Here is a 14,750-nt window from a genome sequence, read left to right as displayed (position 1 = left end):
GCCGTTCTAAGGATGGTAAGGCCTGAGCAGGTACAGGCATTAGTCAATTGGGTGGCCGACAGTGGATCCAGCACGTTCACATTATCTCCCACCCAGTCTTCTGCAGAAAGCGCACAGATGGCGCCTGAAAACCAACCCCATCAGTCTGTCACATCACCCCCATGCATACCAGGGAAACTGTCTCAGCCTCAAGTTATGCAGCAGTCTCTTATGCTGTTTGAAGACTCCGCTGGCAGGGTTTCCCAAGGGCATCCACCTAGCCCTTCCCCAGCGGTGAAAGACATAGAATGCACTGACGCACAACCACTTATGTTTCCTGATGATGAGGACATGGGAATACCACCTCAGCATGTCTCTGATGATGACGAAACACAGGTGCCAACTGCTGCGTCTTTCTGCAGTGTGCAGACTGAACAGGAGGTCAGGGATCAAGACTGGGTGGAAGACGATGCAGGGGACGATGAGGTCCTAGACCCCACATGGAATGAAGGTCGTGCCACTGACTTTCACAGTTCGGAGGAAGAGGCAGTGGTGAGACCGAGCCAACAGCGTAGCAAAAGAGGGAGCAGTGGGCAAAAGCAGAACACCCGCCGCCAAGAGACTCCGCCTGCTACTGACCGCCGCCATCTGGGACCGAGCACCCCAAAGGCAGCTTCAAGGAGTTCCCTGGCATGGCACTTCTTCAAACAATGTGCTGACGACAAGACCCGAGTGGTTTGCACGCTGTGCCATCAGAGCCTGAAGCGAGGCATTAACGTTCTGAACCTGAGCACAACCTGCATGACCAGGCACCTGCATGCAAAGCATGAACTGCAGTGGAGTAAACACCTTAAAACCAAGGAAGTCACTCAGGCTCCCCCTGCTACCTCTTCTGCTGCTGCCGCCTCGGCCTATTCTGCTGCTGCCGCCTCGGCCTCTTCCTCCGCCTCTGGAGGAACGTTGGCACCTGCCGCCCAGCAAACAGGGGATGTACCACCAACACCACCACCACCACCTCCGTCACCAAGCGTCTCAACCATGTCACACGCCAGCGTTCAGCTCTCCATCTCACAAACATTTGATAGAAAGCGTAAATTCCCACCTAGCCACCCTCGATCCCTGGCCCTGAATGCCAGCATTTCTAAACTACTGGCCTATGAAATGCTGTCATTTAGGCTGGTGGACACAGACAGCTTCAAACAGCTCATGTCGCTTGCTGTCCCACAGTATGTTGTTCCCAGCCGGCACTACTTCTCCAAGAGAGCCGTGCCTTCCCTGCACAACCAAGTATCCGATAAAATCAAGTGTGCACTGCGCAACGCCATCTGTGGCAAGGTCCACCTAACCACAGATACGTGGACCAGTAAGCACGGCCAGGGACGCTATATCTCCCTAACTGCACACTGGGTAAATGTAGTGGCAGCTGGGCCCCAGGCGGAGAGCTGTTTGGCGCACGTCCTTCCGCCGCCAAGGATCGCAGGGCAACATTCTTTGCCTCCTGTTGCCACCTCCTCCTTCTCGGCTTCCTCCTCCTCTTCTTCCACCTGCTCATCCAGTCAGCCACACACCTTCACCACCAACTTCAGCACAGCCCGGGGTAAACGTCAGCAGGCCATTCTGAAACTCATATGTTTGGGGGACAGGCCCCACACCGCACAGGAGTTGTGGCGGGGTATAGAACAACAGACCGACGAGTGGTTGCTGCCGGTGAGCCTCAAGCCCGGCCTGGTGGTGTGTGATAATGGGCGAAATCTCGTTGCAGCTCTGGGACTAGCCAATTTGACGCACATCCCTTGCTTGGCGCATGTGCTGAATTTGGTGGTGCAGAAGTTCATTCACAACTACCCCGACATGTCAGAGCTGCTGCATAAAGTGCGGGCCGTCTGTTCGCGCTTCCGGCGTTCACATCCTGCTGCTGCTCGCCTGTCTGCGCTACAGCGTAACTTCGGCCTTCCCGCTCACCGCCTCATATGCGACGTGCCCACCAGGTGGAACTCCACCTTGCACATGCTGGACAGACTGTGCGAGCAGCAGCAGGCCATAGTGGAGTTTCAGCTGCAGCACGCACGGGTCAGTCGCACTACAGAACAGCACCACTTCACCACCAATGACTGGGCCTCCATGCGAGACCTGTGTGCCCTGTTGCGCTGTTTCGAGTACTCCACCAACATGGCCAGTGGCGATGACACCGTTATCAGCGTTACAATACCACTTCTATGTCTCCTTGAGAAAACACTTAGGGCGATGATGGAAGAGGAGGTGGCCCAGGAGGAGGAGGAGGAGGAGGAGGAGGAAGAGGGGTCATTTTTAGCACTTTCAGGCCAGTCTCTTCGAAGTGACTCAGAGGGAGGTTTTTGGCAACAGCAGAGGCCAGGTACAAATGTGGCCAGCCAGGGCCCACTACTGGAGGACGAGGAGGACGAGGATGAGGAGGAGGTGGAGGAGGATGAGGATGAAGCATGGGCACAGCGGGGTGGCACCCAACGCAGCTCGGGTCCATCACTGGTGCGTGGCTGGGGGGAAAGGCAGGACGATGACGATACGCCTCCCACAGAGGACAGCTTGTCCTTATCCCTGGGCAGCCTGGCACACATGAGCGACTACATGCTGCAGTGCCTGCGCAACGACAGCAGAGTTGCCCACATTTTAACCTGTGCGGACTACTGGGTTGCCACCCTGCTGGATCCACGCTACAAAGACAATGTGCCCACCTTACTTCCTGCACTGGAGCGTGATAGGAAGATGCGCGAGTACAAGCGCACGTTGGTAGACGCGCTACTGAGAGCATTCCCAAATGTCACAGGGGAACAAGTGGAAGCCCAAGGCCAAGGCAGAGGAGGAGCAAGAGGTCGCCAAGGCAGCTGTGTCACGGCCAGCTCCTCTGAGGGCAGGGTTAGCATGGCAGAGATGTGGAAAACTTTTGTCAACACGCCACAGCTAACTGCACCACCACCTGATACGCAACGTGTTAGCAGGAGGCAACATTTCACTAACATGGTGGAACAGTACGTGTGCACACCCCTCCACGTACTGACTGATGGTTCGGCCCCATTCAACTTCTGGGTCTCTAAATTGTCTACGTGGCCAGAGCTAGCCTTTTATGCCTTGGAGGTGCTGGCCTGCCCGGCAGCCAGCGTTTTGTCTGAACGTGTATTCAGCACGGCAGGGGGCGTCATTACAGACAAACGCAGCCGCCTGTCTACAGCCAATGTGGACAAGCTGACGTTCATAAAAATGAACCAGGCATGGATCCCACAGGACCTGTCCGTCCCTTGTCCAGATTAGACATTAACTACCTCCCCATAACCATATATTATTGGACTCCAGGGCACTTCCTCATTCAATCCTATTTTTATTTTCATTTTACCATTATATTGCGATGCTACCCAAAGTTGAATGAACCTCTCCTCTGCCTGTGTGCTAGGCCTAAATATATGCCAATGGACTGTTGCAGTGGTGGCTGACATGAAGCCTGATTCTCTGCTATGACATGCAGACTAATTCTCTGCTGACATGAAGCCAGATTGTCTGTTACGGGACCTCTCTCCTCTGCCTGGGTGCTGGGCCTAAATTTATGACAATGGACTGTTGCAGTGGTGGGTGACGTGAAGCCTCATTCTCTGCTATGACATGCAGACTGATTCTCTGCTGTCATGAAGCCAGATTGTCTGTTACGGGACCTCTCTGCTCTGCCTGTGTGCTAGGCCTAAATATATGCCAATGGACTGTTGCAGTGGTGGGTGACGTGAAGCCTCATTCTCTGCTATGACATGCAGACTAATTCTCTGCTGACATGAAGCCAGATTGTCTGTTACGGGACCTCTCTCCTCTGCCTGTGTGTGTGCTGGGCCTAAATATATGCCAATGGACTGTTGCAGTGGTGGCTGACGTGAAGCCTCATTCTCTGCTATGACATGCAGACTAATTCTCTGCTGACATGAAGACAGATTCTCTGTTACGGGACCTCTCTCCTCTGCCTGTGTGTGTGCTGGGCCTAAATATATGCCAATGGACTGTTGCAGTGGTGGCTGACGTGAAGCCTCATTCTCTGCTATGACATGCAGACTAATTCTCTGCTGACATGAAGCCAGATTCTCTGTTACGGGACCTCCCTCCTCTGCCTGGGTGCTGGGCCTAAATATATGCCAATGGACTGTTGCAGTGGTGGGTGACGTGAAGCCTGATTCTCTGCTATGACATGCAGACTAATTCTCTGCTGACATGAAGACAGATTCTCTGTTACGGGACCTCTCTCCTCTGCCTGTGTGTGTGCTGGGCCTAAATATATGCCAATGGACTGTTGCAGTGGTGGCTGACGTGAAGCCTCATTCTCTGCTATGACATGCAGACTAATTCTCTGCTGACATGAAGACAGATTCTCTGTTACGGGACCTCCCTCCTCTGCCTGGGTGCTGGGCCTAAATATATGCCAATGGACTGTTGCAGTGGTGGCTGACGTGAAGCCTCATTCTCTGCTATGACATGCAGACTGATTCTCTGCTGACATGAAGCCAGATCGTCTGTTACGGGACCTCTCTGCTCTGCCTGTGTGCTAGGCCTAAATATATGCCAATGGACTGTTGCAGTGGTGGGTGACGTGAAGCCTCATTCTCTGCTATGACATGCAGACTGATTCTCTGCTGTCATGAAGCCAGATTGTCTGTTACGGGACCTCTCTGCTCTGCCTGTGTGCTAGGCCTAAATATATGCCAATGGACTGTTGCAGTGGTGGGTGACGTGAAGCCTCATTCTCTGCTATGACATGCAGACTGATTCTCTGCTGTCATGAAGCCAGATTGTCTGTTACGGGACCTCTCTGCTCTGCCTGTGTGCTAGGCCTAAATATATGCCAATGGACTGTTGCAGTGGTGGGTGACGTGAAGCCTCATTCTCTGCTATGACATGCAGACTGATTCTCTGCTGACATGAAGCCAGATTGTCTGTTACGGGACCTCTCTCCTCTGCCTGTGTGCTAGGCCTAAATATATGCCAATGGACTGTTGCAGTGGTGGCTGACGTGAAGCCTCATTCTCTGCTATGACATGCAGACTAATTCTCTGCTGACATGAAGCCAGATTGTCTGTTACGGGACCTCTCTCCTCTGCCTGGGTGCTGGGCCTAAATTTATGACAATGGACTGTTGCAGTGGTGGCTGACGTGAAGCCTGATTCTCTGCTATGACATGCAGACTGATTCTCTGCTGACATGAAGCCAGATCCTCTGTTACGGGACCTCTCTCCTCTGCCTGTGTGTGTGCTGGGCCTAAATATATGCCAATGGACTGTTGCAGTGGTGGCTGACGTGAAGCCTCATTCTCTGCTATGACATGCAGACTGATTCTCTGCTGACATGAAGCCAGATTCTCTGTTACGGGACCTCTCTCCTCTGCCTGTGTGTGTGCTGGGCCTAAATATATGACAATGGACTGTTGCAGTGGTGGCTGACGTGAAGCCTCATTCTCTGCTATGACATGCAGACTGATTCTCTGCTGACATGAAGCCAGATTCTCTGTTACGGGACCTCTCTCCTCTGCCTGTGTGTGTGCTGGGCCTAAATATATGCCAATGGACTGTTGCAGTGGTGGCTGACGTGAAGCCTCATTCTCTGCTATGACATGCAGACTAATTCTCTGCTGACATGAAGACAGATTCTCTGTTACGGGACCTCTCTCCTCTGCCTGTGTGTGTGCTGGGCCTAAATATATGCCAATGGACTGTTGCAGTGGTGGCTGACGTGAAGCCTCATTCTCTGCTATGACATGCAGACTAATTCTCTGCTGACATGAAGACAGATTCTCTGTTACGGGACCTCTCTCCTCTGCCTGGGTGCCGGGGCCTAAATATCTGAGAATGGACTGTTCCAGTGGTGGGTGACGGGAAGCCAGATTCTCTGCTATGGAACCTCTCTCCAATTGATTTTGGTTAATTTTTATTTATTTAATTTTTAATTTAATTCATTTCCCTATCCACATTTGTTTGCAGGGGATTTACCTACATGTTGCTGCCTTTTGCAGCCCTCTAGCTCTTTCCTGGGCTGTTTTACAGCCTTTTTAGTGCCGAAAAGTTCGGGTCCCCATTGACTTCAATGGGGTTCGGGTTCGGGACGAAGTTCGGATCGGGTTCGGATCCCGAACCCGAACATTTCCGGGATGTTCGGCCGAACTTCTCGAACCCGAACATCCAGGTGTTCGCTCAACTCTAGTGGTGGGGGAAAGGATGCCACATGGCAACTTCTTTGTTCTCTGTATGATTCAAAATCCTCCATCTTGTAATAAGAAATACTGCTTATTTCATTTCTCCAACTTACTTAAATTTCTCTCAGTCACTTCCATATACACTTTTCCACAAACTTTCATTTAATCTATCTCCTACTGCATTTGAAACCTCTAGGGGGAACTTTTACACAAAACTGCATATTTCCGGATAATACCGGAAATCGCTACTACTTAGTATGACAGAATGCTTTCAACTTTTATTCCTAACTGAAACTTTTCCTTTCTTTCTTGCATCAACTGAGCTGCTGTTAACATCTCCTCACTATATTCTGCAACATTAGAATTTCCGATTATTGTGGTTACACAAAGATCAAACGATATATAATAGTATTGAGCCCACAATCTCTCTTGGTGACGACCCCTGGTCCATTCACCGGGATACAAAATCTTAATAACATCCAATCGGCTATGATAAATGGTGTTAACCCTATCCTCAAGATTCTCGTCAGAATTTGGCTGGGATCCAATTCTACATCCCAGCCAAGACTCAGCTGTCTAACAACTTCTGTTTAGTTTCAGCATGTTCTATCACACAAAGAAGGAATATTTCAACAGGTTCTAACGGACAGATCAGCTATAATTTGAACCTTTCTATCGCGATAACATCAATTCAACTGTTGAGAACCCACAAAGGCGGATGTTTCAGAGGAGATTCGTAATAAATAAAGCTTTCTTACCTTGCCGGCATATAATCGCGTCTGATGGTTCAGTTTAAGTCGCTCTCGTGGCGTTTGAATCGGAAGTTACGCAAGCTGTCTGCCCACCCAGGGACGCCATTTTGTAATTCATGCGCTTCTTCTTCTTTGTGTGGTGCCAAATCAATTAGAAATATAAGTATGTGTACACCATACTGCTTTATAATAAGACCAGACACACTAGGTAGTTTCATGAAACCATCTTCTCGCTTCTCTGAGCCATGGTAGAAGAGGCGCACTTTATTCACATTACATTGACTTAAAGAGGACCTTTCACTAGTTTAAAAAGTAAAAACTAACTATATCAGTGGGCAGAGCGGCGCCCAGGGGTCCCCCTGCACTTACTAGTATGTCTGGGCGCCGCTCCGTTCGCCCGGTATAGGCTCCAGTGTCTGCAGCTCCCTCTGTTGTACTGGGTGGAGTTTTTGTATTAGGGTTGTCCCTTGCTGCAGCGCTGGCCAATCGCAGCTCACAGCTCATAGCCTGTGAGTCCCAGGCTATGAGCTGGGCGCTGAAAAAACTTTTTTTGCAAAAATTTTGGTAAATTTCAATTAATAACAAAAAAGTTAAAATGTCAGCAGCAATGAAATACCATCAAATGAAAGCTCTATTAGTGAGAAGAAAAGGAGGTAAAATTCATTTGGGTGGTAAGTTGTATGACCGAGCAATAAACAGTGAAAGTAGTGTAGTGCAGAATTGTAAAAAGTGGTCTGGTCATTAAGGGTGTTTAAGCTAGGGGAGCTGAAGTGGTTAATGAGTATATTATGAGGCATCACTATCGGTCTTAAAAGCAGAGAGATTCAAACTTAGAAAACAGTGATTTTTTTCAAATTTTCATTAACTTTTGGATTTTTTTTTATGAAAAAAGGTAATGCTACTTTGACACCAGCGGTTTTCTTTTCCGGCACTGAGTTCCGTCCTAGGGGCTCTATACCGGAAAAGAACTGATCAGGCATATCCCCATGCATTCTGAATGGAGAGTAAGGCCCCTTTCACACGAGCGAGTATTCCGCGCGGGTGCGATGTGTGAGTTGAACGCATTGCACCTGCACTGAATCCTGACCCATTCATTTCTATGGGGCTGTTCACATGAGCGGTGATTTTCACGCATCACTTATAAGTTGCGTGAAAATCGCAGCATGCTCCTCTGTGTGCGTTGCGGTGCGATAATCCACGCAACGCAGGCCCCATAGAAGTGAATGGGGTTGCGTGAAAATCGCAAGCATCCGCAAGCAAGTGCGGATGGGGTGCGATTCTCACGCATGGGTTCTAGGTGACAGTCTATTCACTGTCTTATTTTCCCTTATAACATGGTTATAAGGGAAAATAATAGCATTCTGACTACAGAATGCATAGTATAATAGTGCTGGAAGGGTTAAAAAAATAAAAAAGTTAACTCGCCTTATCCTCTTGTTCGCGTAGTTCGTTCCCGGTCTGTTCTTTGCTAGCTGTGGGCTTGGGCTAAAGGACCTTTGATGACGTCAGATCACATGCTCCATCACCATGGTGATGGACCATGTGTTTGGAGCATGTGATCTGACGTCACCACAGGTCATTCAGCCCAAGCCCACAGCTAGCAAAGAACAGACCGGGAACGAACTACGCGAACAAGAGGATAAGGTGAGTTAACTTTTTTATTTTTTTAACCCTTCCAGCACTATTATACTATGTATTCTGTAGTCAGAATGCTATTATTTTCCCTTATAACCATGTTATAAGGGAAAATAATACAATCTTCAGAACATCAATCCCAAGCCCGAACTTCTGTGAAGAAGTTCGTGTTTGGGTACCAAACATGCGCGATTTTTCTCACGCGAGTACAAAACGCATGACAATGTTTTGCACTCGTGCGGGAAAATTGCGCATTTTCCCGCAACGCACCCGGCTCTTATCCGGGCAAAAAACATGACACCCGTGTGAAAGAGGCCTAAGGGTACTTTCACTTTTGCGGCAGGACGGATCCGACAGGCTGTTCACCATGTCGGATCCGTCCTGCGGCTATTTCGCCGTGCCGCCGCTCCGTCCCCATTGACTATAATGGGGATGGGGGCGGAGCTCCGGCGCAGCACGGCAAAAGCCGCCGGACTAAAAAGTACTGCATGTCCCACTTTTTAGTTTGGTGGCTTTCGCCATGCACCGCCGTGCTGCGCCAGAGCTCCGCCCCCATTATAGTCAATGGGGACGGAGCGGCGGTTCGGGGAAATAGCCGCAGGACGGATCCGACATGGTGAACAGCCTGTCGGACCCATCCTGCTGCAAGTGTGAAAGTACCCTAATCTGTTCAGGATGCATAAGGATGTCTTCAGTTCAGTCATTTTGACTGATCAGGCAAAAGAGAAAACCGTAGCATGCTACGGTTTTATCTCCGGCCAAAATAACTGAAGACATGCCGGATCCGTCTTTCCGGTCTGCGCAGACTGGTAAAAAAAGATACAAGACGGATCCGTCTGTCTGCATGACAAGCGGAGAGACGGATCCGTTCTTGCAATGCATTTGTGAGATGGATCCGGATCCGTCTCACAAATGCTTTCAGTCACATGCAGATCGGCGGATCCGGTGGGCAGTTCCGACGATGGAACTGCCCGCTGGATCACACTGCTGCAAGTGTGAAAGTAGCCTTAGTCTACTTTCACATTTGTGTTTTTGCTTTCCGTTTGTGAGATCCGTTCAGAGTTCTCACAAGCGGTCCAAAACGGATCAGTTTTGCCCTAATGCATTCTGAATGGAAAAGGATCCGCTCAGAATGCAGCAGTTTGCCTCCGTTCAGTCTCCATTCCGCTTTGAAGGCGGGCACCAAAACTCTGCTTGCAGCGTTTTGGTGTCTGCCTGACGAAACTGAGCCAAACGGATCCGTTCTGACATGCAATGTAAGTCAATGGGGACGGATCCGTTTTCTATGACACAATCTGGCACAATAGAAAACGGATCTGACTTTCAATGGTGTTCAAGACGGATCTGTCTTGGCTATGTTACAGGTAATACAAACGGATCCGTTCTGAACGGATGCATGCGGTTGTATTATCTGAATGGATCGGTCTGTGCAGATCCATGACGGATCCGCACCAAACGCGAGTGTGAAAGTAGCCTAACACGAAGTACAATGTGTCACCAGAAAACAATCTCTGAATGACTTGGATAAGTAAAAGCGTTCCAAAGTTATTACCACATAAAGTGACACGTCAGATTTGCAAAATTAGGCCCTGTTTGGAAGTGGTTAATAACTAAAAAGCCTCTTTCACACTTGGGTTGTCCGGATCCGGCGTGTACTCCACTTGCCGGAATTACACGCTGATCCATCTTCAATGATTTCAGTGTTACTATGGCACCCAGGACGCTATTAAAGTCCTGGTTGCCATAGTAGGAGCGGGGATCCCCAGAGTGACGTCAGAGCGCCCCATGCGTATGGATGACGTGCCATGCGATCACGTGATCCATGCGCTTGGGGCGCCCTGACGTCACTCTGGAGCGCTCCGGGAGCCGCACGGACGGTAAGTATGCTGCTCCCCCGCTCCCCTTTACCATGGCTGCCAGGACTTTAGCGTCCCGGCAGCCATGGTAACCACTCTAAAAAAGCTAAACGTCGGATCCGGCAATGCGCCGAAACGACGTTTAGCTTAAGGCCGGATCCGGATCAATGCCTTTCAATGGGCATTAATTCCGGATCCGGCCTTACAGCAAGTCTTCAGGATTTTTGGCCTGAGCAAAAAGTGCAGCATGCTGCGGTATTTTCTCCGGCCAAAAAACGTTCCGTTCTGGAACTGAAGACATCCTGAACGGATTTCTCTCCATTCAGAATGCATTAGGATAATCCTGATCAGGATTCTTCCGGCATAGAGCCCCTACGACGGAACTCTATGCCGGAAGACAAGAATGCAAGTGTGAAAGGGCCCTAATGGAGACACTAAATAATTTCAGTTCTGCCATAAGATTCTTGAAATTATGAGGTGAACCTCTTAGTTTTAAATTCTAAGTGATAAGGGGTCATGTCTTGGGCATGTAGTGAACAGTTCAAAAGGCGTCCTCTGCCCTGTCTGTATTCGAGCAGTAACGCTTATAATTGCCCAGGTCTGAACAAGCACTAAGGAAATAAAAGCAGGCAGAAGTCCTCGAAAGTGACTGGCAGCCAGCATCACATCTCACAGAAAGAGTGACTCGCCCACCTCACAGATGACTCCGTGATTGCTCCGAACCCTCCCCCGTTTCCTCTCTCATACCGGAAGTGAGCGCTTGCCATGTAATTTCCTGAGCCGGGAGCCCCGAAAGGCTCGAAGTTTGTTTATTTTTTTTCTTCCTCGACTTTCGGAATCTGCGGTTGAGTTTTCCAGGCCGGAGCCATGTCTGTAGCGGGGCTCAAGAAGCAGTTCTACAAGGCTAGTCAGGTCAGGCTTGCGAGCTGTGTGGTAAACGGACGCGCCTTATACAAGGGCGAGTGCGGCTGGGAAGTGGGCGCTCCTGGTGCACAGAGAACTTGTGTAGTTGTGGCACTTTTTTGCCTGTGGTTTTTCTAGGGCTCCATTCATACCAATGTGCCAGTCTCCAACTTTTCTTCCTTTGGGGGCGATGACGGCTCAGCAGTTGCCCCTAGCAACCATTTAGATCCCATTTTCAGAGGCCATTGGAGAATGAAAGCGGCCATATAGTTGTTGGTGTTAAATTCCTAAACTTTTCCACCTCGGTAGTTGTGATGAATCAGCTCTGGCTGCTGCACATTATTATTAAGTCTAGGCTGTTACACCCCACCAATTCAGAAAACAAAGGCATCTCTGACCCTTTTCTCCCTATGAAATGGCTCTGTGACACCCCCCCCCCCCCCTTCCCCCCTTCCCTTTCCAAACATCTGCTGGGGTCCAAGCAGTTTGATCCCACTAAGGAAGTTATGGCATACTCCATGGCAGGGTGCTCAAGCTGCGGCAATACAACTCCCAACATGCCCTGATAGCTGTCGGTTGTCCAGCCATGCTGAGAGTTGTAGTTCTGCAACACCTGGAGGGCCGCAGGTTGAGCATGCCATCTTGGATTTATATTGTAATATATATATATATATATATATATATATATATATATATATATATATATATATATATATATATATATATATATATATTCTCTCCACAGAGCCGTGTGGGATGAGCTGCGTTTTTGTATTTGTACACTTTGAAGAGATGAGGAGACCCCAAAAAATGTGTAATACATTTTTTTGTTATAGTTAACCATGAAGGATGAATATTTTTATAATGTCCGTGGCGATGGCAATTATGCGTTTTTTAACATTTCTTTTTACTGTGATTTTTATTTTTTACATGCAGCTTACATAGATCTGATCACTTATACCAGTTATGGCGAACCTTTTAGAGACCGAGTGCCCAAACTGCAACCCAAAACCCACTTATTTATCGCAAAGTGCCGACACTGTAATTCACCCTGAATACTACAGTCCAATATAGTATATCTTCCATGTACTTTATCATTTAGCTATAATACACTGCCTACATTCAGTGTGCTGCCTGTGCTGTTCATAGAGCGCCCTGCTCTGATGAATGGCAGGAAAAGTCTATGGCATATTGGTACACTCAGACTTATTCCAGGATGTGGGTGCCCACAGGGAGGGCTCTGAGTGCCACCGGTTCGCCACCACTGACTTATACCATAAACAGCCTGCAGGATTTTTACTGGCTTAGGGCTCTTTCACACTTGCGTTCTTTTCTTCCGGCATAGAGTTCCGTCGTCGGGGCTCTATGCCGGAAGAATACTGATCAGGATTATCCTAAAGCATTCTGAATGGACAGTCCGTCCTTCAGGATGTCTTCCGTTCCGGAACGGAACGTTTTTTGGCCGCAGCAAATAGCGCAGCATGCTGCGCTTTTTGCTCCGGCCAAAAATCCGGAACACTTGCCGCAAGGCCGGATCCGGAATGAATGCCCATTGAAAGGCATTGATCCGGATCCGGCCTTAAGCTAAACGTTGTTTCGGCGCATTGCCGGATGCAACGTTTAGCTTTTTCTCAATGGTTATCATGGCTGCCGGGACGCTAAAGTCCTGGCATCCGTGGTAAAGTGTAGTGGGGAGCAGCATACTTACCATCCGTGCGGCTCCCGGGGCGCTCCAGAGTGACGTCAGGGCGCCCCAAGCACATGGATGACGTGATCGCATGGATCGCATGATCCATGCGCATGGGGCGCTCTGACGTCACTCTGGAGCGCCCGGGGAGCCGCACGGACTGTAAGTATACTGCCCCCCCGCTCCCCGCTACTACTATGGCAACCAGGACTTTAATAGCGTCCTGGGTGCCATAGTAACACTGAAAGCATTTTGAAGACGGATCCGTCTTCAAATGCTTTCAGTACACTTGCGTTTTTCCGGATCCGGCGTGTAATTCCGGCAAATGGAGTACACGCCGGATCCGGACAACGCAAGTGTGAAAGAGGCCTTAACAGGCAGTTTGCCATGGCAACTAATCAGAGCCCAATGAATTTACCAGGCTGAAGAGGGAGGGGGGGCATATTGGAGCACATAGGGAGTCCCCTCCCTCTGTTTAACCACCTAGATGCCATGGTCACTATAGAGGTTAAGGCTAGGTCTACACGATGACATATGTCGCGCGACAATTTTTATAATGGCAGTCTATGGTGTCGCAACGCAACAGTCGCAGAAAATCCATTTGAGATGGATTTTTTTGCGACTGTTGCGTCGCAGTCGCAGCATGGTGCAGTGCGACACCATAGACTGCCATTAGAAAAATTGATGCGCGTCATTAGTGCTACAAATGTTGCGCGACTTATTGTCGTCGTTTAGACCTAGCCTTAATGATTTTAGATTGGAGTTATGTCCCATCCTGGTGATGGCTGTATTACACAGCTGGCATCTGCTGGGTTTGAAGTGGGCTCAGCTTCTGAGCCTGCTCCATGCATTTGCTGCATACCAACAACATGCTGTTATTTCATGATGCTCATGCAGGTAAGGCTACTTTCACATTAGCTTTATTTGCAGATCGATCATGGATTGCAAAAACGCTTCCGTTACAATAATACAACTGCATGCATCCGTCATGAACGGATCCAGTTGTATTATGTCTTCTATAGCCAAGACGGATCAGTCATGAACACCATTGAAAGTCAATGGGGGACAGATCAGTTTTCTATTGTCCAAGAACATCCGCACAACATCACGGACAGAAAAACGCTGCTTGCAGTGTTATTCTGTCCGTGATGGGGACGCAACAAAAGGGAACGGTGCATTCTGTTCTGTTCTCTTCAGTTTTGTCCCCGTTGACAATGAATGGGGACAAAACTGAAGAGTTTTTTAGTTTTTTTTAATCCGCTGTTGAGACCCTATGACGGACCCCAATAGTGGATTGAAAACGCTAGTGTGAAAATAGCCTTAAAGGGGTTGTCCGGGTTCAGAGCTGAACCCGGACATACCCTTATTTTCACCCCGGCAGCCCCCCTGAGCCTAGCATCGGAGTATCTCATGCTCCGATGCGCTCCAGTGCCCTGCGCTAGATCGCTAGATAACACACTGCCGGGCGGTAACTTCTGCCCAGCGGTGTGTTCGGTGACGTCCCCGGCTCTGAGGGGCGGGCTTTAGCTCTGCCCTAGCCGTTTTACTGGCTAGGGCAGAGCCAAATCCCGCCCATCAGTGCCGGTGACGTCACCTGGGTTCCTGTCAGCCCCATGGAGAGCCCTGGTACGTCACCGGAACTCTGAAAAATGCCTTTGCCCTGTGCAATTTAGCGCAGGGCAAAGGAGAGCATCGGAGCATGAACTGCTCCGATGCTCATGTCAGGGGGGCTGCCTGGGTGAAAA

General features: G+C 49.4%; 1 protein-coding gene across 1 annotated transcript in view; it reads left to right on the top strand.

Annotated features, from left to right (window-relative positions):
* The first annotated feature begins 11,149 nt into the window (after window positions 1-11,149).
* SH3GL1 (SH3 domain containing GRB2 like 1, endophilin A2) overlaps window positions 11,150-14,750 on the top strand; it is a 200,717-nt gene continuing 197,116 nt past the window's right edge. Inside the window, exon 1 of the mRNA XM_044306712.1 lies at window positions 11,150-11,327. Coding sequence (XP_044162647.1) covers window positions 11,283-11,327 — 45 coding nt within the window. The 5' untranslated portion in view covers window positions 11,150-11,282. The remainder of the gene's footprint in view (window positions 11,328-14,750) is intronic.

The sequence above is a fragment of the Bufo gargarizans genome, chromosome 1 (genome assembly GCF_014858855.1).
Source record: "Bufo gargarizans isolate SCDJY-AF-19 chromosome 1, ASM1485885v1, whole genome shotgun sequence".
In the NCBI taxonomy this organism is placed as follows: Eukaryota; Metazoa; Chordata; class Amphibia; order Anura; family Bufonidae; genus Bufo; species Bufo gargarizans.
Note: the sequence above shows the minus strand (reverse complement) of the source record. Positions and strands in the feature narration are given on the sequence as shown.